This window comes from Phyllostomus hastatus, unplaced genomic scaffold (genome assembly GCF_019186645.2).
Source record: "Phyllostomus hastatus isolate PE091 unplaced genomic scaffold, TTU_PhHast_1.1 phas_scaffold_21, whole genome shotgun sequence".
Lineage (NCBI taxonomy): Eukaryota > Metazoa > Chordata > Mammalia > Chiroptera > Phyllostomidae > Phyllostomus > Phyllostomus hastatus.
In genome coordinates this window covers 42,621,816-42,644,949 of record NW_025334017.1, presented here as the reverse complement: position 1 = coordinate 42,644,949, position 23,134 = coordinate 42,621,816, and the positions used below count along the sequence as shown (strand labels likewise).

At 46.1% G+C, this 23,134-nt stretch overlaps 1 protein-coding gene across 1 annotated transcript; it reads left to right on the top strand.

The window, feature by feature from the left end:
• The first annotated feature begins 6,137 nt into the window (after positions 1 to 6,137).
• LOC123833287 (gasdermin-C-like) lies at positions 6,138 to 23,017 on the top strand. The gene is made up of 12 exons (XM_045861411.1): positions 6,138 to 6,239; positions 7,850 to 8,067; positions 8,730 to 8,913; positions 12,446 to 12,614; positions 17,032 to 17,143; positions 19,148 to 19,192; positions 19,504 to 19,548; positions 20,067 to 20,093; positions 20,975 to 21,114; positions 21,435 to 21,564; positions 21,999 to 22,072; positions 22,736 to 23,017. Exons 2-12 carry the CDS (start codon positions 7,854 to 7,856, stop codon positions 22,973 to 22,975), a joined length of 1,380 nt encoding a protein of 459 aa, XP_045717367.1. The 5' UTR covers positions 6,138 to 6,239; positions 7,850 to 7,853; the 3' UTR covers positions 22,976 to 23,017.
• Positions 23,018 to 23,134: the final 117 nt, after the last annotated feature.

Genomic DNA, 23,134 nt, shown 5'->3' with positions numbered 1-23,134 from the left:
AATGTATAGGGAACCAACAGTGACAGGAAGGAAACAGGGACTGAAATCAACAATTTGGAGCAGAAGGAAGATATAAACATTCAACCAGAACAAGATGAAGAAAGAAAAATTCAAAAAAATGAGGAGATGCTTAAGAACCTGTGGGAAAACTTTAAACATTCCAATATCCAAATCATAGGGATGCCAAAAGGAGAAGAGGAAAAGCAAGACATTGAAACCTTATTTGAAAAAATAATGAAGAAGAACTTCCCTAAGGTAGCAAAGGAAATAGACTTCCAGCATGTCCAGGAAGCTCAGAGGTTCCTGTGGAAGGGGACCCAAGGAAGCAAACACGAAGGAACGTCATCCTTACATTACCCAAGATTAAAGATAAGGAGAGAATCATTAAAAAATTTATTTTATTTTATTAATTGTTCAAGTATAGTTTTCTCCCTTTGACTCCCATCCCAGACCGCCCACCCAACCCTCCCCACTTCTCTCCCATTACTACCCCCCCTAATTTTTGTCCATGTGTCCTTTAAATTTGTTCCTGTAAACCCTTCCCATTCTCCCCTGAAATTCCCTCTTCTCTCCCCTCTGGTCACTGTCAGTCTGTCCCCTATTTCAGTGTCTTTGGTTATATTTTGCTTGTTTCTTTGTTTCGTTGTTTAGGTTCCTGTTAAAGGTGAGATCATATGGTATTTGTCTTTCACTGCCTGGCTTATTTTGCTTAGCATAATGCTTTCCAGCTCCACCCAAGCTGTAGCAAAGGGTAGGAGCTCCTTCTTTATCTCTGCTGCATAGAATTCCATTGTGTAAATGTACCATAGTTTTTTGATCCATTCATTTACTGATGGGCATCTAGGTTGCTTCCAGCACCTAACTATTGTAAATTGTGCTGCTATGAACATTGGGGTGCAAAGGTTCTTTTGTATTGGTGCTTTAGGGTTCCTAGGATATAGTCCCAGCAGTGGAATTGCTGGGTCAAAAGGCAGATCCATTTTTAGTTTTCTGAGGAAGTTCCATACTGCTTTCCACAGTGGTTGTGCCAGTCTGCAGTCCCACCAACAGTGCACCAGGGTCCCCTTTTCATAAGGAGAGAATCTTAAAAGCAGCATGAGAAAAGGAAACAGTTACCTACAAAGGAGTTCCCATTACACTATGAGCTGATTTCTGAAAAGAAACCTTGCAGGCAAGAAGGGGCTGGAAAGAAATATTCAAAGTCATGAAAGGCAAGGACCTACATCCAAGGTTACTCTATCCAGCAAAGCTATCATTTAGATTGGAAGGGCAGATAAAGTGCTTCCCAGATAAGGCCAAGTTATAGGAGTTCATCATCACCAAGCCCTTACTATAGGAAATGTTAAAGGGACTTATCTAAGAAAAAAAAGATGACCAAAAAGATGAAGAGTAAAATGACAACAAACTCACAGTTATCAACAACTGAACATAAAAACAGAAACAAAAACAAAAACAAACTAAGCAAACAACTAGAACAGGAAGAGAGTCACAGAAATGGAGAGCACATGGAGGGTTATGAGCAGGGAAGGGGAAGGTGGGAATGGGGGAAAGGTTCAGGGAACAAGAAACCTAAACTGTAGGCACAAAATAGACAGGGTGAGGTTAAGAATAGTATGGGAAATGGAGAAGCCAAAGAACTTATAAGGGCATATGGCCCAGGGACATAAACTAAAGGGGAGAATGCTGGTGGGAAGGTGCAGAGCAGGGCAGAGGGGAATAAAGGGGAGGAAAACATGGGACAACTGTAATCTCATAGTCAATAAAATATATAAAAAATAAGTAAAATTCAATGTTATTTACATTAAAAAATAAAAATGCACAAAAAGAAGTAAGATTGTTGGGGAATAGGTTTTTGGCCCCCCACCTACCTACAATTGTCCTAGGCCATTCTTCACCAAAGTAATCTGACGGTTGTGAGCAGCTAAAATGATGTGAATTTGTAACAGATTGTCTCACTTGATCTTTGGGAGTAATTCCACGTTGTAGATAATATCATCTCCATTTTCCATATTAGGCATTTGAGATTTAAAGCACTCAAGTAATTTCCTGATAGCTGAGCCAGGATTTAAACTGGTTTGTTTCCAAAGACTGTACTATTTTATCTTCCTCATCCTGGTCTAAAGAGATCCTGGTATCACAAATTCATTATAAGCCCAACTATGAACACTTCCCAAAGATCTTTGGTTACCATTCATTGGTCATTCTCTTGTATGTGGCCAACATTCATCTTGTCTTTTGTCTCCTGCCCAAACTTCTGTCCATGGAGATAGAATTTAAGGTTCCCTTTCCAAAGAGTTTTCCAGGACCAATTTTAATGGGTGATGATCATGATCACTTCATAGTCTATATTAAATCTCCTCCCCCCCCCCCACCCAAGTAGCTAGTTGAACATTTCCTTAAGATTAAGGAGTATTTTTCCTACTCTTCTCTAATACCTCACAGCACGCAGCATGATACAATGCACACAGAAGGCCTGTATTCCTTTAATTTCATGTAAATTTGAAGTGCACCCCTTGGACACAGTGCCTGAGACCTAACAGATGCTCAGCAAGTATTTGCACTTCTAGATAGATTCTGGCTAATGCAATGGAAGTGTCTTTTGATTTTAATGATCAGAAATAGAAAATCAACGAGAATTCAATTTTCAGTTGAAGACACTTTGAATCTAAATATCTATGATTTACTTATTGGTTTGAATATAAGGAGAAGAGTTCTTGGAACAGGAGATTCATTTTCTTTTTAAATGTTTGTATTGTTGCTCAACTACACTTGTCCCCATTTTCACCCATTATTTTCTCCTGCCCTGCCAACCCCCTGTCCCACATTCAGTCCTCCCCCTGTCCCTGTTGTCCTTGTTCATGGGTCCTTTATACAAGTTTCCTGACTTGACAGTTCCTCTTATTTCCCCCCTTATCTCCCTACCCCGTCTCTCTGGCCACTGTCAGTGTGTTCCTTATTTGCATGTCTCTGGTTCTAATTTTCTCACTTGTTTGTTTTATGGATTAGGTCCTACTTAGAGGTGAGGTCATATGGTATTTGTCTTTCACTGCCTGGCTTATTTCACTTAGCATAATACTCTCCAGTTCCATCCATGCTGTCTGGAAGGGTAGGAATTCCTTCTTTCTTTCTGGTGTGTAGTATTCCATTGTGTAAATGTATCACAGATTTTTGAACCATTCATTTACTGATGGACACTTAGGCAGTTTCCAGCACTTGACAACACGGAGTGAGGGCAGGGATCCTGAGTTTCCTCAAGCATCCCAGGTGATTCAGATGCAAGGGGTCCCCAGGGCACCCTGAGAAAAGCTGCCACACCTGGCCTGGAGGAGGAAGGGTGGGCACCACAGGTGTGGGCATAAAACTGGCTCTGCTGATCTGGCTTCTTTCCACCTAGACATTCTTCACATCACACAGGATAAATAGGAGAGAACCTTTCTAGAAGTTGAGTTCCAGATCTCGGCAGATTCTTGCCTTGATTTTGGGCCCCACTGAAACCTGACCCCCATCTAAGGAGTAAATAGAAAGCCTGTGTGTCTCCCCAGCCCCAAACCAAGGCTGCTCAAAAGGCTCAGGAAGGCCTCAAAGCCATCACCAATGAGAGGGCAGGAAGGAAGGTTAGGATATGTTGAAAATTAATGGGTGAAATGATTATCAACTGGGAGTTAGAATTACTAGTTTGGTAGATAGGATAATATATACAATGATTATGCAGGAAATGTTTTATTTTTATGGGGATGTCTACTGAAGTATTTGGGGATAAAATGTCATGATATCTGTACTTAAAATACTTCAATCAATGAATTAAACACAAAAGAAAAAAACCCTTGAAGTTCAATAATAAACAAATGATTCCATGAAAAATGGGAAAAGGACTTGAATAGACATTTCTGCAAAAAAAGATAATCAAATGGACTACAAGCACCTGAAAAATTGCTCGGCATCACTAATCATTAGGGAAATACATATCCAAATGACAATGAGATGTCATCTCACACATTCAGATGGTTGCTAGAAAAAAAGATCAGGAAGATAACCAGTGTGGATGAGGATGTGGAGAAATTGGAACCCCTTGAACTCAACTGGTTGCTACAAAGAAAAGAAGTAAAATGCAGAAAATAATAAGTGTTGGTGAGAATGTGGAGAAATTGGAACCCTTTGCACTCGGTGGTGGTGGTAACATAAAATGATACAGCAACTACGGAAATCAGTATGGGCAGTTCCTCAAACACAAACAGAATTACCATAAGACCCAGCAATCCCACCTTTGGGTATCTATCTCAAGGAACTGAAACTTGGGTCTTAGAGATATATTTGTACACTCATGTTATAGCCGCATTATTCACAAGAGCCAAAAGATGGAAGCAGTACCAATGTTTTTCAGCAAAAGAATGGGTACATGAAATGTGTTCTGTCCATACAATGGAATTTTATTCAGCCTTAAAAAGAAAGAAATTCTGAGATATGCTACAACGTGGATAAATGTTGAGGCCATGATGTTCGGTGGAATAAGCATGTCACAAAGAGAAAATACCATGTATGAAACATCTTGAGGAGTCATACTCTGAGAAACAGAGAGTGGAATGGTGGTTGTTGGGCCAGGGATGGCGAGGTGGAGGGAGAATGAGGAGTTGTTATTGAATGGCTAGAGAGTTTCAGTTTTGCAAGATGAACAAGTTCTGGAGATTGGTTGCATTTAGACAGTGAAGGCCTCACTGAGAAGTGACTTTTGAACTAAGACTTAAACTAAAACGAGGGCAAATGAACTCTGTAGTTATTTTGGGGAAAAGATTCCAGGTGGAGGAATTAGGAAGTGCTAAGGCTATAGAGGCAGAAACTCCTGGCACACAAACAGGTGGAGTGAGTGAGTTCATTGTAAATCAAGGGCAAGTGTGTGCAGCCCGTTGTCGATCATTGTCATGACTTTGTTTGCATTTGAGGTGGGCTTCGCAGCAACTGCCAAGGTCTGGAATCTCCCGTGAAACATGCTGCATGTTTTGAAAAGATGTTGTGTTTGCTGTGTGGACCACAGACACAGTAAGGCAGTAAGGGCAGGAGGAGGGAGTGTGGTCAGGGGACTGCAATAACCCAAGAAGGAGTTGAGGGTGGATGGGGCAGGGTGTTGGAGCTGGAGGTGATGAACTGGGATCAGATCCTGGTCTGTGCTGCCGGTAGGGCCAACAGGCATGAAAGAGCACTGTGTCATGAATTCTTAAGTCTCTGACTCTCAGAACGAATCAGGACATTGCTATGTATGTGTCAGGAGGAAGGGGAGACAGAGAAGCAGGAGTGAGGCAAGGAGGGGCAGGGACGGGCCCGAGAGAAGGGGCCTCCATGAAAACCTGTGAACAAGGCTAAGCTAGAAAGGTAACTAGTGGAGAGTTTTCAAGGAAGTGATGTGACTGTGCAATGGCCATCCCCACGTGGGTCTCTTGCTTGTTGATCCATGGTTACATTGTACATACAGTGCTTGTTAGATGGCGTATTGAGACAGGACAGTAAGAAGCTAGTAAAGTTCTTGGGCAAGTGGAAGGGGAAACTGAGACAAGAAAAACTGAGAGGAAAATTCAACCAGGCCAAACAATTTGAGCAATTTACAACCGGCTGGTAAACTGCACACCAGGCCTTATGTCCTGACCAAGAGCATTTGAGAGCAAATTTGTTTAACTTCTTTCCCTGGCCATAAGGCACAGTGGGTAAAGCAGAGATAACAGGAGGGAGAACAAACACTGAGATAACAGGAGAGATTACAGCCTCTGAGATACCAGGAGAGGTGAGGAAACACTTGACCCCTAGGGGGCCCAGCTTTAAAAGAAGCCTAACCAGTTGTTCCTGCAATCACTCATTTGTGAGGGAATCCACAGATCAGACTTGTTCTGTTTGGATCAGGACCAGGCACCTTTGCTTCCTGATACCTCTCTCACTCTGCTGTGGGACCTCCTGGCAGACAGAAGTGCTGCCTGACTCCAGTGCAGACACTTTGGCTGAGGACCTGAGAGGTAAGGTTGCATGATCCAGAGCTCAGCTCCAGACCTGGTCTTCTGGGGGAGACCCTCATGTGCTTACTTCCCAGGACACTGTACTGGAGATTAAGTCAGGGTCCTGCTGGTGCAAAGGAGATGTGCCGAGGAGTGCAGCATTTCTCTGTTTTCTGGATTTTGTCTGAATCAGGTGGTCTGCAGACTGGGAGGAGCTCTACTCATTGGAACCTTTGTCTACAAGACAAAGCAATTCACAATCTGGTAAGTCCTGACTGGGAACCAGGGGGTGAGGAAGAAGGGAAGATACTGAGGTCAGAGACGGATGTGTTCAGGATAGGTTTGTGACGTGATAGAGGAGTTTGGGGTTTGTTTCACTTGGACACCTCCCCGCCCCCAAAGTGGGCACTCTTCCTGAAGTTCTCCCTAGTAAAGAAGAATTCTGGGCAACAACATGCAAGACTAAGGGATGTATCTGTGACTGTTTTCACCCACCCTCATCCCCTCCTGGTTGGCAACTGTCAGCCCATTCTCCGTATCTGTGTGTCTCTTTCTGTTTTGTTTTATTTCTTCTTCTTTTTTTAGATGGCACATAAGTGAATGCATATGGTATTTCCCTTTCTCTGTCTGCCTTATTTCACTGAGCACAATTACCTCTGGGTCCATGAACATTATCACAAGTGACAAATTTTATTCTTTCATGGCTGAGTCATATTCTCATGACACATATGAATCATGTATGACGGTGTACACACATACCACGTTTCTTTATCTGCTCATCTATTGATAGACATCTACCTGTCCTCAGCATCTTCAGCCATGCCAACCTGCCTCCGTGTTTGGGTGGGACGGAGGAGGTGCAGGCCTCTTTGAGGTGCCCTGCACAGCTGGGGGAGCCAGGTGCTCACTGGGCTCTCACTTTCCCCATGGGAGACTTCGTGGGCCAAGGGGTTAGACTTGGCCTGCACTGTGCTGCCTGAGAGGAGGGGTGGGGGGGGGGGAAGGACGCGGCTCTGCTCCCCTCTTCAGTGCATCCCTCCGGGATGTGCTCCGAGGGGGTGCCAGGACCTCCCGCTGGACTCCGGGCTCCTGCAGAGGTGCCCTTGGCCATTGGTGGTTTTCAGAACCGGTGTTTCTGTGGAGGATGGAAGGTTGAAAAGTCCAGTTCTGCCATCTGCCTGACCCTGAAAGTGTTTAAAAGTGGAATGGGAGTGCCATCTGGGTTGGGATGACTATCTCCACCAGGCTCCTGACGCTTAGGAGAAATGAGGCAGTTCATAATGTGCTGAATCATGGTCCACTTGGCACAGCAATGCAGGCTTATGGTTATTTATTCAACTATCTCACGCCCATCTTCATGAAGGCTACTCTTGCTTATTTCAGTCACAGCAAGATGCTATGACATCTTAAAAAGCATGGGCTTAGCAGCACCAAACATAAGAAATTCACACATTGTATAAATCAGTCCTTGGGGGGTGACTAACAATCACACAATCTGGCTGGCTTGTTCTGGACTGTAGTGGCCTAGCAAAGTGGGTGCATTTAATTTCAGAAGGAAATTTACCTCCCCTTTGTCACTTACAGTACACTAAGGAAGGGCTGGTTGGTCCCTGACCTGGCAGGGACTCCTGGCTCGGTGTCTCATCTCTGGTCACTGAAGATCGTCCTGCTGGAGACTTGTCCAGGGAAGACCCATGGCCTGTTCGGGCTGCATGGGTCCCCTTGCATACACATGCTACGTCTCTGTGTAAATATGGCAAAGGCCTATGAGATAGTCAGTCACTGTCCTCTCCCTCTGCATGACACATGGAGACTCATTTAATTCATCTGTGAGACCCACCTGATCCTTCTGCTTCCCTTCTGTCTGCTCCTAGCAACATGCCCTCCGTGTTTGAGAGCACCGTCAAGAAACTGGTCAAAGAGATTGGAGACAAAGAACTCAGGCCTGTCACAGGCGTCACGAATGCCGACACAATACGTCGGTTTTCTCTAATACGGAGGAAGAAGGCTCGCCCCCTGTTTTGGACAGTATCTGATGTTCCAGTTGACATCACCCTCAAGGACATCCTCGAACCAAGTGTTGTGGTCCCAGGTATTGTCCGCCAGGGGCCTAGAAGGGGAGGACTGTGAAACAAGGGTGCAGAGTACAGGGTGCAACATGCAAGTCCTGCTGAGACACCCACACAGGATTGGCCTCACCTATGAGCAAGAAGCAAGGAAAGGAGAGTGTCTCAGAACTTTCTAATTATGACCCAGGTTCATTTAATATTGAGAGCAGCCTCTTGAGTCAGGAACATGATCCCCATTTTACACAGCAGTAAATGAAAGCTTAGGAAATAAATCTGTTCCAGGTTACAGAGCTGGGAACTGGTAGACCTGGGACTCAAACCCAGTCTGTCTTGGTCCAAATCCCAAACATGTTCTGTGTTGTGAGTTGCCTCCTGCGGCTGACACTCTGCTGGGAAAGATGATGCTGTGGGTCTCCTGGCGCCAGGTGCAAGGGATGCCATCATTCCTTCGGGTTAGGACATCATTCCTGTTATCCAGCCCCTGAGTGCATTCAAACGTTTGTCCTCAGGAGTAATTTAAATTCAATTGTTCATTATTGATAAGTGAGGTCTTCCTGGTTGAGAGACTTAATTGGGTAGGCGAGTTGGGGCAAGCTAGGACTCAGTCATTCCATTTCCATTCTGTTTCTCAGCTGTTCCCGAGTGAACTGCTGGCTAACCCTCAGGCCTCCTTGTCTGTTTGCAGACGCTGCTGTGGAAACTCGACACCTCTGTGGCTACAATGAGTTGTGGAAACAGGATGCAGGTGTGAGTGTGAATGCTGGGGCAAAAGCGAGCATCTCAGAGGACACCTCTAGCTGCCAAGGATCCTCCATTGATTATAAGATTGTTAGAACCCCATACAAAACCTGGACAGACCTTCAGAAGTGGTGAGGCCATGGGAGGGGAAGGGATTGGTCAATAGTCCCCAAAAGGTGCCCTCCTCCAGAGGTGTCAATAGATTTTGTCCCCGAGGCTCAGAATGAAGAAACTGACATCCCAGGCTCTGCTGGTCTTCTTGGGTGTGCGTACATTCATCCATTTGTCTAACGGGTGTCAGTTCTCTGATACGTATTTATTAAACCTGCAATTGTCTATCTTGATGCTATTTTGTGGTGAGAATAGACTAATGACAAGACAGATAAAAATCCTGTCCTAAAATGAAATGTATTTAGTGCGGCAGGGACATGCAGTAAGAAAACAAGCAATTAAAAAAATAAATTATCAAAGTTTTAATTTAAGCAAGACAAAGGCTCTGAAATGCTTAGTTTCAACAGAGTCCATATGCCTCAGTGTCCTAGGGTGTGATTTAACGTGGTCACAGATGGGGGCGGTGGGCAGGTGGAAGACCCACCTTCAATAATCCTGTAAGGCTTAATAAGAACCTTAAGGATTTATGCCTCTTAGAAAGAGAGATTTCAATTTAAATTGTACTTCTATCGATGTGAAAAATTACTAACATACGCAAGTGGTTAAACATCACAGGCTACATAGAGAACAAAAATTACATTGATAGGCCATGACACAATTTCTGTATTTCTGGTGTCTTGTAAGACTCTTTCAAATTAAAAAAAAATTGAATATATTTTATTGAATTTGCTACTACAGTTGTCCTAATTTTTCCTCCTTTGCCCCTCTCTGCCCACTATCCCCATTCCCTGCAGCAATCCCCCTCTTAGTTCATGTCCATGGGTCACGCGTGTGAGTTCTTTGGCTTCTCCATTTCCTACACTGTTCTTAACCTCCCCCTGTCTATTCTGTACCTGCCGATTTGTACTTCATAATCACTGCACCTTTCCCCTTGTTCTCTCCCTTTTCCTCCCAGCTGATAACCCTCCGTATGATGTCCATATCTGTGATTCTGTTCCTGTTCTCCTTGTTTGCTTAGTTTTTTTTTTTAGATTCAGTTGTTAATAGTTGTGCATTTGTTGCCATTTTAATGTTCATAATTTTGATCTTCTTTTTCTTATATAGTTCCTTTTAACATTTCATGTAATAATGGCTTGGTGATGATGAAACCCTTTGGTTTTCCCTTGTCTGAAAAGCACTTTATCTGCCCTTCCATTCTAAATGATAGTTTTCTGGACAGAGTAACCTGGGTTGTAGGTCCTTGCTTTTCATCGCTTTGAGTACTTCTTGCCAGTCCTTTCTTGCCTACAAAGTTTCTTTTGAGAAATTAGCTGACAGTCTTATGGGAACTGCTTTGTAGGTTACTCTCTGCTTTTCTCTTGTTGCTTTTAAGATTCTGTCTTTATCTTTAACCTTTGACATTTTAATTATGATGTGTCTTGGTGTGCTCCTCCTTGGGTCCAACTGTCTGGGACTCTGTGTGCTTCCTGAACTTGTATGTCTATTTCCTTCACCAAATTAGGAAAGTTTTCTTTCATTTTTTTTTTCAAATAAGTGTTCAATGTCTTGCTCTTTTCTCCTTCTGGCACCTCTGTGATTTGGATGTTGGTATATTAGGAGATGTCCAAGAGGCTCCTTATTTTATTCTTGTGTTTTTTTTTAATTCATTTTTCTTCTTGCTATTCTGACTGAATGCTTTTTTTTCTTATGTTTCAGACTGTTGATTTGAATCTCAACCTCATCCTCTCCACTGTTGGTTCCCTGTGGATTTTTCTTTATTTCATTCTTTTCCTGGAGTTTTGTTCTGTTCTTTCACCTGGGCCATATTTCTTTGTCTCCTCAATTTGACAACCTCCCTGTGTTTGTTTCTGTGTATTAGGTAGAGCTGCTTTGACTCCCTGTCCTAGTAGCGTGGCCTATTGTAGAAAAGGCATCTGTCTGGGTGAATGTGGCTTCTTTAAATCCTTGCTTGTTGGACTTCCATACAGTGGATTATCTAACATATCTGGGTGATGTTTGTTTTGTGGTTTAGTTGTAATTTTTGCTAGAGTTGTGTGTGGAGGTGAAGTGGGTTTATGTATGCCTCCACCTTGGCTGACAGTCTCTTAATCTGCCCTTGGCCAGCTAGGTGGTCCAGGTGGCGGCCCTGTGCAAGCACTGTGCCGCAGCCATAACACTCTTATTAGAACTCACATTCACAAAGACAGTTTATGGTGTAAAAGAGTATTTGAGTTTCTTTGGCTTCAAGAAAAGAAAAGAAAATTTGTTGCAGAAATTTCTCTCAGCAGTTAAAGAGGCTCAAATTTTAAGGGTACATTTTATTACCTAGCACCAAGAATAAGAAATAAGCCTGATGTCAAAATTTGAAATATGAAAAGGAAAGCAATTAGATGCTTTTAATACGTGTATGTGGGGCATGTAATGTCTTTCACCTAGAGGTAGTTACAGGTTGTGATGGGACTTCTGAGGGCCATGGCATTTTGTGAAAGAAGGACTGGTGGAAGGGAGTCTGTATAGGTCTCTCTGTGGAACTAACAGCTGAACTCAGACCTGAAGAAGGAAAGAAGCAAAGAGCAGGAGGAAAGTGGTCCAGATGAGGGTTTGAAGCCGCAGGACAGGACAGGACAGAGCTTGTATTTTCAGGAGCAGCAGGAAGTCAGTGAGGTGGGGGCTTAGCCAATGAGGATGAAGGTGACAAAAATAGGTTTGGAGGTAAGTAAATGTCAGATGACATATCTCTGAGAGACACAGTGAGGGGTTTGCATACCCCCAAAAGGGGCCTGAATTCCCCCCACAGGGCCATGGGAAAATCCACACTGGGGGCTCATGACCTCCTCCACTGAGAAGCAATTTAAGGGTCCCTCGAGTTGCTCTTGGCTGTCATCCAGGGGCCCTACCCTGGTGGGGCCTTAAGAAGAACCAGAGCTGAGTCTCGGAGCTGCAATGGAGATGGAATCTGTGTTCAGGACTTCAAACCTGTCTGTCCCCTGCCCACACCTATGTCTTCAAGTCCGTCCTACCAGCCACTGACCAAGGACAGTTAATCTATAAACACCCCCACGTGCTGGTCATGATTAATCACCCAGAATCTTCTGTGCTTCATCATATTTATCAGTTTGCTCCCCCTCCCACCCTGATTGTGTGCTTCTGGACGATGGTGACTGTGGGTTCCCAGCTTTGACAGTAGGGCTCTGGTCAGCCATGTGCACCTGTCTACTTCCAGCCCCTCAGGTGAGAGGCCCTGGTACGCTGGACATGTGCAAATTATCCCCTAACGGGGCACAATAGTTGTGGAAAATGCAGATGCCTTTCACAAAATGGCATGGATACCTCCTTCCAACACCCCCATCAGGAAATGAGGTTCCTTCTACCCTGCATAGCAAAGAAGATGTTTTTCTTTTCTTGGTAACTTAACCCGTATGTCAATATCTTTCTTCCCAGGGAGGGAACACCTGTCAAAGTCGAAAGTCTCTGCACCCCTTCCAGGTCCTGAGGAGGGCGGTAACCCAGGGTAACCCAGGAAGGCATCTCTTTCCAACTGACCCTCTCCCCTGCCTCACCCCCCCACCCCAGGAAAGTGATGGACCCAGAGCCATCATTTCTCAAGGAATGCCGGAGAAGAGAGAACAATGTCTATGTGGTGACTGACGTCGTAGAGCTGTGTGACAGTTGTGTGATGGAGGATCACAGCAGCGTGAATGTTTCGGGAGCTCTCTCTGTCTTAGTGAAGCCTTTTGTCACGGTATGAGATGGGGTCACCTATCAATAACATAGGATATAGGTTTAATTATGTGGTATTACATAATTATGTATTTGTTTTGGGTAAGCAGTGGATTACAGTACATCTAAAGGGATGGTTGCCGTACTATATACACGTCAAGTTTTATGCTAATATTAAATGCCATGACATCCTGAGAAGAATTGATAGGCGGAGTGAGACTTAAATACCTTCAAGCACGTAGAATTCACATAACTCACTCACAATAGCCAACAATAATACTTTTAATTATATAAAAATTCATTTATTAAGTAGTTTGTGTGTGTTATAATGTGCTTTTACACATTATATATTTTATGTGTAGTTGGTCCTCACTTAGAAGATTTAGAAACTCAGGGAAAAACACCTAATTGTGAACTAATTTCCCCAAAGCTGATGATTTTGTCCTGGAGGAGGAATGTTTGGACCAAGTAAAACCTTACTCCAGTTTAAAGGATATACTGACATTCAGCTTTGGGTTTCCATCTGCTTGGGTTGGTAAACTTGGCTTTCTGAGAACAGGGGAAAACCCTGAGCCATTTCACAGAGGGCAGCTGCTTATTGGTGTCCAGCGCCACGGTCACACCTGTTCAGAGCCAGCGCAGCTCTAAAGGTTGGCCATGGGCTGTGATGTCGTTAAACAGTTCGCACATCACTCCTGGTTCGTGGCTGCAGCCACTTTGTTTTGGTCGATCAGACAAAAGATCCACAAGGAAACGGAGGACCTGCAGAGCACCATGCAGACCAATTGAGGTATATTCTGTAACAGACACATAAGAACACACAGCAGAGTATCACGCACACTCTACTCGAGTACACACGGAACATTCTGCAGCATCGCTCACGTGTGAGGCCTCCCCATCAGTCTTGACTGACGATATACCAGGTATCCTTTCTGGCCACAATGGAGTGAAACTAGAGATTAGTAACAGAAGGAAACAGAGCAAATTCACAAACATATGGACATGAAAATACACACTCTCAAACCCCCAGTGCATCAAAGAAGATACAAGGGAGGTCAGAAAATACCCAAGACAAATAAACATGAAAACACCATACTGTACTGTCCACTTAAAAATGGGAAGATATTACTTTTTTTTTACCACAATAAATTAAATGGAAGAGCTACATAATAATAAAAAAGTTTACAAAATTCAATTAAGTTTTTTTTTCTGATAGAGCTAAAATCCATGTTGCTTTTATAGAACGATATGGAATCTTACTTGTATCATCAAATAAGTTATTGTCATGTCCCATCGAACAAGGTACAGATTCATAAAAAAATAGTGGAAACAACAGTAGACAAGAAGTATCTGACTTCTTTCAATATCTTTTGACTTTTAATATGTTTTCTTTTTTTAATATATTTTATTGATTATGCTATTACATTTGTCCCATTTTCCCCCCTTTACTCCCCTCCACCCTGTACACCCTCTCCCACCCATATCCTCCCCTTTAGTCATGTCCATGTGTAATACTTATAAGTTCTTTAGCTTCTACATTTCCCATACTATTCTTACCCTCCCCCTTTCTATTTTCAACCTACAATCTATGCTACTTATTCTCTGTACCTTTTCCCCCTCTCTCTTCCTCCCACTCCCCTGTTGCTAACCCTCCATGTAACCTCCATTTCTGTGATTCTGTTTCTGTTCTAGCGTTTGCTTAGTTTCTTTGTTTTAAGTGTGGTTGTTAATAATTGTGAGTTTGCTGTCCTTTTACTATACATGTTTTTTCTTTATCTCCTTTTCTTAGATAAGTCCCTTTAACATTTCATAAAATAAGGGCTTGGTGATGATGAACTCCTTTAACTTGACCTTATCTGAGAAGCACTTTATCTGCCCTTCCATTCTAAATGAAAGCTTTGCTGGATAAAGTATTCTGGGATATAGGTCCTTGTCTTTCATGACTTGGAATATTTCTTTCCAGCCCCTTCTTGTCTGTAAAGTCTCTTGAGAAATCAGCTAACAGTTTGATGGGAACTCCTTTGTAGGTTACTGTTGCCTTATCTTTTTCTGCTTCTAGGATTCTGTCCTTCATTTTAACCTTGGCTAATGTAATTATGATGTGCCTTGGTGTGTTTCTTCTTGGGTCCAACTTCTTTGGGGCTCTCTGAGCTTCCTGGATTTCCTGGACATCTATTTCCTTTGCCAGAATGGGGAAGTTCTCCTTTATTATTTGTTCAAATACGTGTTCAATCTGTTGCTTTTCCTATTCCCCCTCTGGTACCCCTATAATTCGGATGGTGGAATGTTTAAAGATATCCTGGAGGTTCCTAAGCTTCTCCTCGATTTTTTGAATTCTTATTTCTTCATTCTTTCCTGTTTGGTTCTTTTTTTTCTTCCTTCTGTTCCACTCTATTTTTTTGAGTCCCAGTTTCCTTCCCAACACTATTGGTTCTCCGTGCATTTTCCTTGATCTCTTTTATGGTAACCTGCATTTTTTTCATGTAATTTGCACCCAAAATCAACCAATTCTGTGAGATTCCTGATCACCAGTGTTTTGAACTGTGCATCTGATAGACTGGCTATCTCTTGGTCACTCAAAAGGATGAACCCTGGGGCATTGATCTGTTTTTCTGTTTGAGACACATCTCTCTCTCTCTCTCTCTCTCTCTTTTTTTTTTTTGGTCTGGTCGCTCCTGTTACAGTGAGGGGCGGAGCCTTAGGTGTTCACCTGGGCTGGGCACCCCAGTCGCTATATTGTGACGTTGTATGTGGGGGCGGGGGCGGGGGCGGGGGCGGGGGCGGGGGGGAATAATGGCATGGCTCCGCTCTCCTCGGACCTCAGTCCCTTCCCTGGGATCCTGGTTGTGCGCTCTGCCCTGGTCCACAATCGCCGCCTCACTGGGTATGCCAGCTGCTGCTTGAGTACTCACGGCCCACCCGCTGTGATCCTGCACACCCTGGATGCCCTACGCGCTCCCGGTTGCCTCATGCGCCCACTGCTCTCTGCTTTCTGCGCCGCAACCCGCGCTGCAACCCGTGCCCAGCTGCTCATCTCCGCCCCTCCTACCAGTCTGGATGAATGGGTCTACTTCAACTTCTTGGCTGTCCGACTTCCATTCAGATAAATTCTCTATCAGTTCTGGGTGTTATTCTGCCTCTAAATTGTTGTTGTTCTCATCTTGGTTGTGCGTGGAGGTACGGTGCATCCATCTGTGCCTCCATCTTGCCAGAAGTCCCTAATATGTTTTCTTTATCAGTGATTTTCTGCAGTTTGAATTTATAGGTATAAGATTTTAAAATTTATTTTTATTTTTATTTATCTTGGTTGGAGTTCTCTGAATTGATGGGATCTATGGTATTAATCTGGGGGAAATCCTCAGTTATTATCGCTTCTAATGTTTTTTCTGTTCCTTTCTCTCTTTGCTCTCCTTATATTCCAGTACACATATATTACAAATTTTGTAGTTATCTCACAGTTCTTGGGTATTATGCTCCATTTTTTTCAATCACTTTTCCCTTTACTTTATAGTTTTGAGGTTTCTATCAATGCATCTTCAAGTGTAGAAATTTTCCTGTTACTTGTTTCCAGTCTACTAATTAGACAATCAAAGACATTTATTACTATTACGGTATTTTTGATCTCTTAGCATTTATTTATTTTTTTCCTTAGGATTCCATCTCTCTGCTTACATTACTCATCTGCACTTGCATTTTGTCTATATTTCCCATTGGATCTTTTAGCAAATTAATCCCAGAGGTTTAAAATTCCCTGTCTCATAATTCCAAGATCCATGCTATAACCGAGTCTGATTCTCAGCCTGCTCTGTCTCTTCAAAGAGTTGTTTGTTGCCTTTGAATATGCCTTGTAATTTTCTTGTTGAAAGTTGGACACGATATGCATGATGAAAGGAACTCTGGTTAATCAGCCTTACTGATACTGTGATAGGATATGTTAGGAGGGAAGTATTTTATAGTCCCCTGAAGAGGTCCCAGTTTTGTTTTAGTGAGCCTGGCCCCGGGCTGGGAACTCACAAGAACTTTTCAGCACTTTCTCCCCTTTAGATGTGACAGGACGGTTAGAGGGAGGGAGGGTTGGATATTTCCCTTGCCCTGCATGGAAGCCCACAAGACACTGGAGGGGGTGTTTCCCTTTTATCAATTGCTTCAGCTCTTATAAGGAGTAGAAAACAGAACCCTCATCATGAAAAAGAGAAAGTGATTAGATATACTTGAATATGAAACAAATCAAACCATTGCAATATGAACATGAAATTGAGAGACCTGAAGGTAAATATAGGGAGAAGCAAGGAAAAATGGGCAGGAACGAGAAATCAGGAGTAGAGAAGGTAAGAGCAGGGGGCTGCTGATTCCTTTTCTCATGAGCTGTCTAGATGTGTTTGACTTTTAAGGCCACATGCATGTGTGATGATGTTATTATGCCTGGTTTCTGCCCCCAGGTTGGAGGAGGGGGCGGGGCTCACCAGGTGAGCGAGAGGAAGCATACTGTGCCAAAGGGCTCGGTGATGGCCTATAAGAGGAAGCAGCTGGTGTTCAAGGGGAACAGCTGGGGTAAGCAGGGGCTGAGGGAGGCAGGAGGGGAGTGGGAGTCTGCTTCTCCTGGGGACAGAAATGAGGAGGGACAAACCATCGTCAGGCAACCGTTGCTTCCCCACCTGTTCAGAGAGAGCAGCAGCATCCCTTAGCTGTCCAGGGCACACACATTCTCGCCACGCACAGCACCTGCAAGCAGGGCCCCACTGAAATGTTGCTGTGCGCATGTAGAGAGACAGTATCCTACGTGGGGGGGGTGGTGTAATGGGGTGCCCAGCGCCAGGGTGTGTTTGGCACTGGGCAGAGCGTGATTCTAACCCCAACCAACTCCACTGAAGGTCCCACCACTCTCAGCAGCTCACCTGGGGGAGCCACAGAGCCCTCCCAGGTTACCTCTGCCCCCACGGGGAAGCCCAGAGAGAGTGGCCCAATCAGGAACAAATCTGTGGACGTAGTGCCCTGAGCATGTAATGTCCAGGAGAAAAACTTTCATGAACAAGTAACTGCAAACAAGGATGGAATGTGGGCGCTACAAACACACCCAGCTCAGTGTCCTTGGCCCCTCCCCGCCCTAATGCTGAGTCCCAGATAGAGGTCAGCCTGATACAGCTGGGGTCCAGCTCCTCAGAGGTCAAGGGGTGCCCTCACCACACATAACAAACACGTTCCATCTCTCTCTCTCTCTCTCTCTCTCTCACGCATGCACACACACACATGCTGTTCCCTGTAGGAGCTTCAATGTAACATCTGGCTAAGGGAGAGTCCGTCTGTCATGGACCTCCTGTCAGTGGCCATAGACAGAATGAGGAAAAACTCTCCAATCTTTGTGGTCAGTGGCTCAGCTCAGTCTTCAAATCCATGCTGTGTGAGTGCTGACAAGTGTGACATAAATGGGGTTGGACTCAAAGGCTGATTTCACAGTAGTGTCTGCAAGCCCTGCCCTGCCCACTAGGGGGCGGTTGGCCCTTGCCCTTTTTCTAAGTCTCAGGCCTAAGCGGAAACCTTTCCAAGGAATGGCCGAGGGTAGTAACCATTGGAATTCTGTGTATTGATTTCATCCTCATAGCAAATCAGAGAGGAAAATAATGTGCAGCACTGTTCAATAATTTTCCATGGCGCTTGCTGTATAGCTTTGGAGAAAATCACAATGCCTCTGTCACCCATCTTACCTCTGAATGAAAGTGAGACCTTCTCTCCAGGGCTGGTAGAGATCAATGTCTGAGAGAGTGGCGACCCAAATGTATCTCCCCTCTCTCCACTCGCCTGGACCTTCCCGTGACCTGGCGGCAAGATGGGTCCCTGCCATCTCAGAAACCTCCTCACCCAAGTGTGTCCTCACAGCCAACGTCCCTAAAGAATCTTCTACACTCTGCCCCCTCCCTCCCTGGCATCCACCCCTCCACCCGCTGCAGCCTGCCCTCCGGTGAACTCACTCCACGCTGTCACCAGGGAGCACACCCTCCATCACCCCTCCTTGGAGCTCCTCTCTCCCTGGAGGCCGCCCCACCGTGATCTACGGGGTGTCCTTTAACGGGGCTGTTTCTGCTCCTTCTTCCTTCATGGGCTCCTGCTCCCTGTCAGGCACATCAACCTGATTGTTGGGCAGGTTTCAGAACTTTGAACGTTTCTCTGTGAAATCAGCCAGGAAGCAGGCCTGACTGGGGATGTAGACTTGTGAGAGGGGCCCTTCGGGAGAGTAAGATGAAGGGCAGCAGGAAGGAAGTCGGTTTCTGTTCCCAGTGGAATGGGAGACCGGAGCTGACACCCACCACCCACCCAGGTGCTTATTGACAAGGCAGGTTGTAGCTTCCTCTTTAGAGAGATGGATTCTGAAGATATTGAAAGGGCAGGGCCCCTGAGTTTCCATAAGCATCCCAGGTGATTCTGGTGCAAGGGGCCCCGACCGTGAGAAAAGCTGTCACACCTGTCCTGGGGGACGAGGTGTGGGGGCCGCAGGGGTGGGGATGTGAGAGGCTCCAGCAGGGAACCCCGGCTGTGCTGACCTGGCTTCTTCCCACCCAGAGATTCTTCACGTCGCAGATGCTGAAGAGGACACCTTTCCAGTAGGTGAGTTGAGCAGGTTCTCTGCTTAGACCTCAGGCCCCGCTGAGCCCGTGACCCCCTTTGGACCCTATAAAAACCCTGCTGGGGCTCAGCCTCGACACGCCAACAGGCAAACCTTCCCCAGCCAGGCTCCTCTCCTATGTCCTGGTCCCTGCTGCTGTGACTTAGACACAGGCCCCTCCCAGGTCACAGGGACAGCCACCTATCTGCTTTGGGATCGAAGTAGGAGTGTGTGTGCGTGTGTGTGTGTGTGTGTGTGTGATGGGAGAGGGGACTCAGCTATTGTGAGTGATCACTTCTTTTTCTCTTTCCAGAAAAAGCCCTTTGCAAACCCCACTCAAATAGGAGCAAGGCTTCAGGTACAGGAAAATATAATGTGGTCCCTCCACGAGACCCCATTTTTCCCATCTGAAACCCCACGCGATTGCCTTTGCCTTCTTCACCTGGGCAACCTGTCTGGGGAGAGGGCAGGGAGGATAGAAAAGGGTGTTGGGGAGTAGGTGGTAGAAAGTAGAGAAAGGGAGAGTTGGCAGGAACTAACTCCTGGATGGGGAATTTAATTTCTCTTCTAGGCAACACAGTATGTTTCATTGAACAAATACATGAGTGTGTGTTTGCTGGGGTTGGGGAGGGTCCTATTTGTACTCCTCTGGGGAGCAGGACCATGAGTCCCTGCCTTTTCCACCATGGCCCTGGAGCCTGGCTGTGGTTTCTGTGGGGTGGGGAGGGTCAGGGAGGGTGGGGAGGGCCGAGGGATGGGGCAGGGAGAGGGTAAGCAAGAGGGAGGGGGCAGTAGAGGGAAGAATCCTCAGAAGTGTCTCTAAAGCACATTTGGGGGATGAGGAAGGGAGATGACCACTTGCTTTTCTCTTTCTAGAAAGAATTCAGGAGCCTCCCTTGCTAGGTGAGTGTTTACTAAGAGGGAATACAAGGCCTGCTGGGTAGGAAACTGCAAAGCTCAGAAGCCAAATCAGTGGTGTCCAAGCAACTCAGAAAACTGAGCTTTCCTTCTATAGTTACATTTTGGTCAGTCCTACTATTCTCTCTCTCTCTTTCTTCCTCTCTCTCTCTCTCTCTCTCTTGCTCTCGCTCTCTTGCTATCCCTATCGCTATCTCTATCTCTATGCCTCTCTCCTTTCCTTTTTTTTCTTTTGTTTCCTGCAGGAAACTTTTATGGAGGACTTCTTGGGTGTTGTTATTCTGAGCCCTGGGGCTTGGGCAGTGAACCAAACAGGAATCCTGCCTCCCTGACGCTTTCATTCTAGTGACTTCTCACTCCCAGAAGCCCACATGGAGGCAGCCTCAGGTGTCCCTGACATCCACTCCTTGGTTAATTCTTTATAGACCTAGAGGTACAGCAGAATTGCATGCAGTACCGAGCACTTTATATCCATAGATTCATGTGGTTGTCATGATAGCCTCATTTTGGAGTCCGATGCTGGGACATCCAGCATCCTCTTCTGTGGAGTGTAATCCAGAATCCTCATTATGTCAGACGTGCCCCAGAAATGAGCACCTGCTCAGTTTCTTCCTCTTCCCCTGACCCCTTTCCAGAACCCTCTTCTCCCCTCCCTGCATTTACCGCCCCCCCCCCCCCGCCCCCTCATTTCAGCTGAGATTTTCCATCCCTCTGGCCTGTTATGGCAGCTCCATCACGGAGCTCACACATGCCACCCTCAGAGATGCTGGGGGCCAGCTGCTTAAAGGGGAGAAGAATTTTGCTTATGGTGATGGGAAAGGACTGTTCTCATCTAAGGCTTGTCTTGTTTTCTTGTCGGAGGACAGATTTTAATTGCCTACATGAGGAGGTTTCCCTGGAAGTAAGCACAGTGGACCAGTTCTCAAAGGACTTCAAGGACGCTGTGTTCTCCAACATCCTGGCCATGCTGGGGGACCGAAAGGCCCTCCAGGACCTCATGGACACGGTGAGGGGTCCCACTGCTACTGAAGCTGATCAGACTTGTAAATGGGGGATGTTTCAGAGATCTGACTGCTGAGATATATGGGGAAACAAGAATGGGGTCATCTCAGGGGGCTGAGGGGATGTCTGAGACTGGGGACCATGGCTCTGTCCCCAGTGAGCAGGGCCGGGGAGTGCAGCCCCCACTGAGTGATGGTGCCCAGTGTCCCCAGGGGCTATATGGAGCCACTACCCTGCTCCTTGGTTGCTCACTTATAAACACAGCATTTGCAGGCAAAATTACATGGTACTGTCACACTCATTAATAATTCCTGTCTCCTATAGCTTGAACAGGAACCCTTGGGTCATTTGGATGGCCCTGGTGGCACCATCCTAAATGAACTGCAAAAGGACTCGAGCTATGCATATAATGGCTCACAGCACCTCATCCTTTACCTGCTTGAAGCCATCATGGGTAAGAGTGATTTGGAAGGACATTGTGGGTGGGGGTCACAAGGTTGGTCTCCCAGAGACCCCAGAAGAGCTGCCATTTCTTCAAAACCCTTGAAATGTTATGATTTTTCATCCTCACCTCACATTTCTCTCCAAGGTCAGCAGGGCCTAGTGTGAGAAACTTGCCACATGACACAGAAAGAGCTAGAAAGAGCAGTCCAGGTTCATCCCATGTATCACTGAGGGTGGATGGTCCCAAGCTGCAGCCACAGAATCCGCCCTCTGGCCCATGTCAGGGAGCACCCTGGAGACCATCCCAAGAGCCGAAGGAGGCCTTCCCAGGGCAGGGACCTTGACCTCCAAGGCTAAGGAGTCTTATTCCTCTGCCTTAGAGTTCGCCTCACTAGGGGAAAAGGAATATCTGACTGTCTTTCCCCAAATGTCCCCTGTCCCCAGCGCTGAATGATATCCAACACGGTCTGCTGGCCCAATCCATGGAGAAGAAGATCCTCTCCCAGCAGCGGGATCTGGTGAGAAATCCCCAGGGGCCAGTGTCCTGGGAAGAGGGTGAGGGAACCGGAGATAAGAATGATTCTGAGGAGAGAGAGAAGAATCGGGTTTCTGCTGGGAAGGAGACGAAGTCCCAGTGTGGCCACCAGGAAACCTGGGGTGCATCTCCCTCCGGGAGCAGGCCCTGTGGTCATGAGACTGCCTGGGCAAGGTCTCTGTTTTCATGACAACCCCTGCAGAGCCCCCACCAGTTCTCAAAGAGCTGTATAGGATACAGGGCTGGGGAGCTCAGGGTGTCTGGCTTACACCCTGCTTTACACACATGGTTACCATTTGCACATTGCATGCTCTCTGTCCCCATGTATGTTATACAGGGACATATGCATGCATGACACATGCATACCCATACACACATGGCACACAGAAGCACTCACATATGCTATCCCAAACACCACCATTCTGCAGGGCAGATGTTAGTGTCACTATGCAGCAGCTGAGGAACCGGGGCTCAAGGAGTTGCAATAACATGTCCTTGGTCACACCGATCACAAGACAGGGCCAGGACGTGACTCCAGAGCTCCTGCCCTTGTAGTTGTCCTGCATGACCCCTGGCTCCTGGGACTGAAGTTTCCCCCTTCCTGACCTCAAGGCTGACCTGTAACAGCTGATCCTGTTTCTTTAAGGTGAGGAGCATCCTGGAGCCCAACTTTGAATGCTCGGAGAGCACTCCCTTCACCCTCAAGCCCGAGCTCCTCGCCCCCCTGCAGGGGGAGGTTTTGGCCATAACCTATGGCCTGCTGGAAGAGTGTGGCCTGGAGATGGAGCTGCAGAGCCCCAGGTCAACCTGGGACCTGGAAGCCAAGCAGCCCCTGTCTGCCCTGTATGGGGCCCTGTGTGTGCTGCAGCGGCTGGCCGAGGCCTGAGCCCCCTGGTGGGCAGGCCCAGGGCCAGTGCACTGGGTCAGCCCATGGAGGCTGCCATTGGCCCTGGTGCTGTCTTCTGCTGCAGATGCTGCCAGGCCATTCTCTGCATGTGTGGTTGTGCGGGGAGTTTCAGGCTCCACACATAAATGCTGTCCAGCT

Coding starts and splice junctions, on each gene's coding strand:
- LOC123833287 (XM_045861411.1), top strand. CDS start 7,854: ATGCCCTCCGTGTTTGAGAGCACCGTCAAGAAACTGGTCAAAGAGATT. Junction 17,144..19,147: donor GTTCAAGGGGAACAGCTGGG/GTAAGCAGGGGC, acceptor CTTCCCACCCAG/AGATTCTTCACGTCGCAGAT. Junction 21,115..21,434: donor TCCAGGACCTCATGGACACG/GTGAGGGGTCCC, acceptor TGTCTCCTATAG/CTTGAACAGGAACCCTTGGG.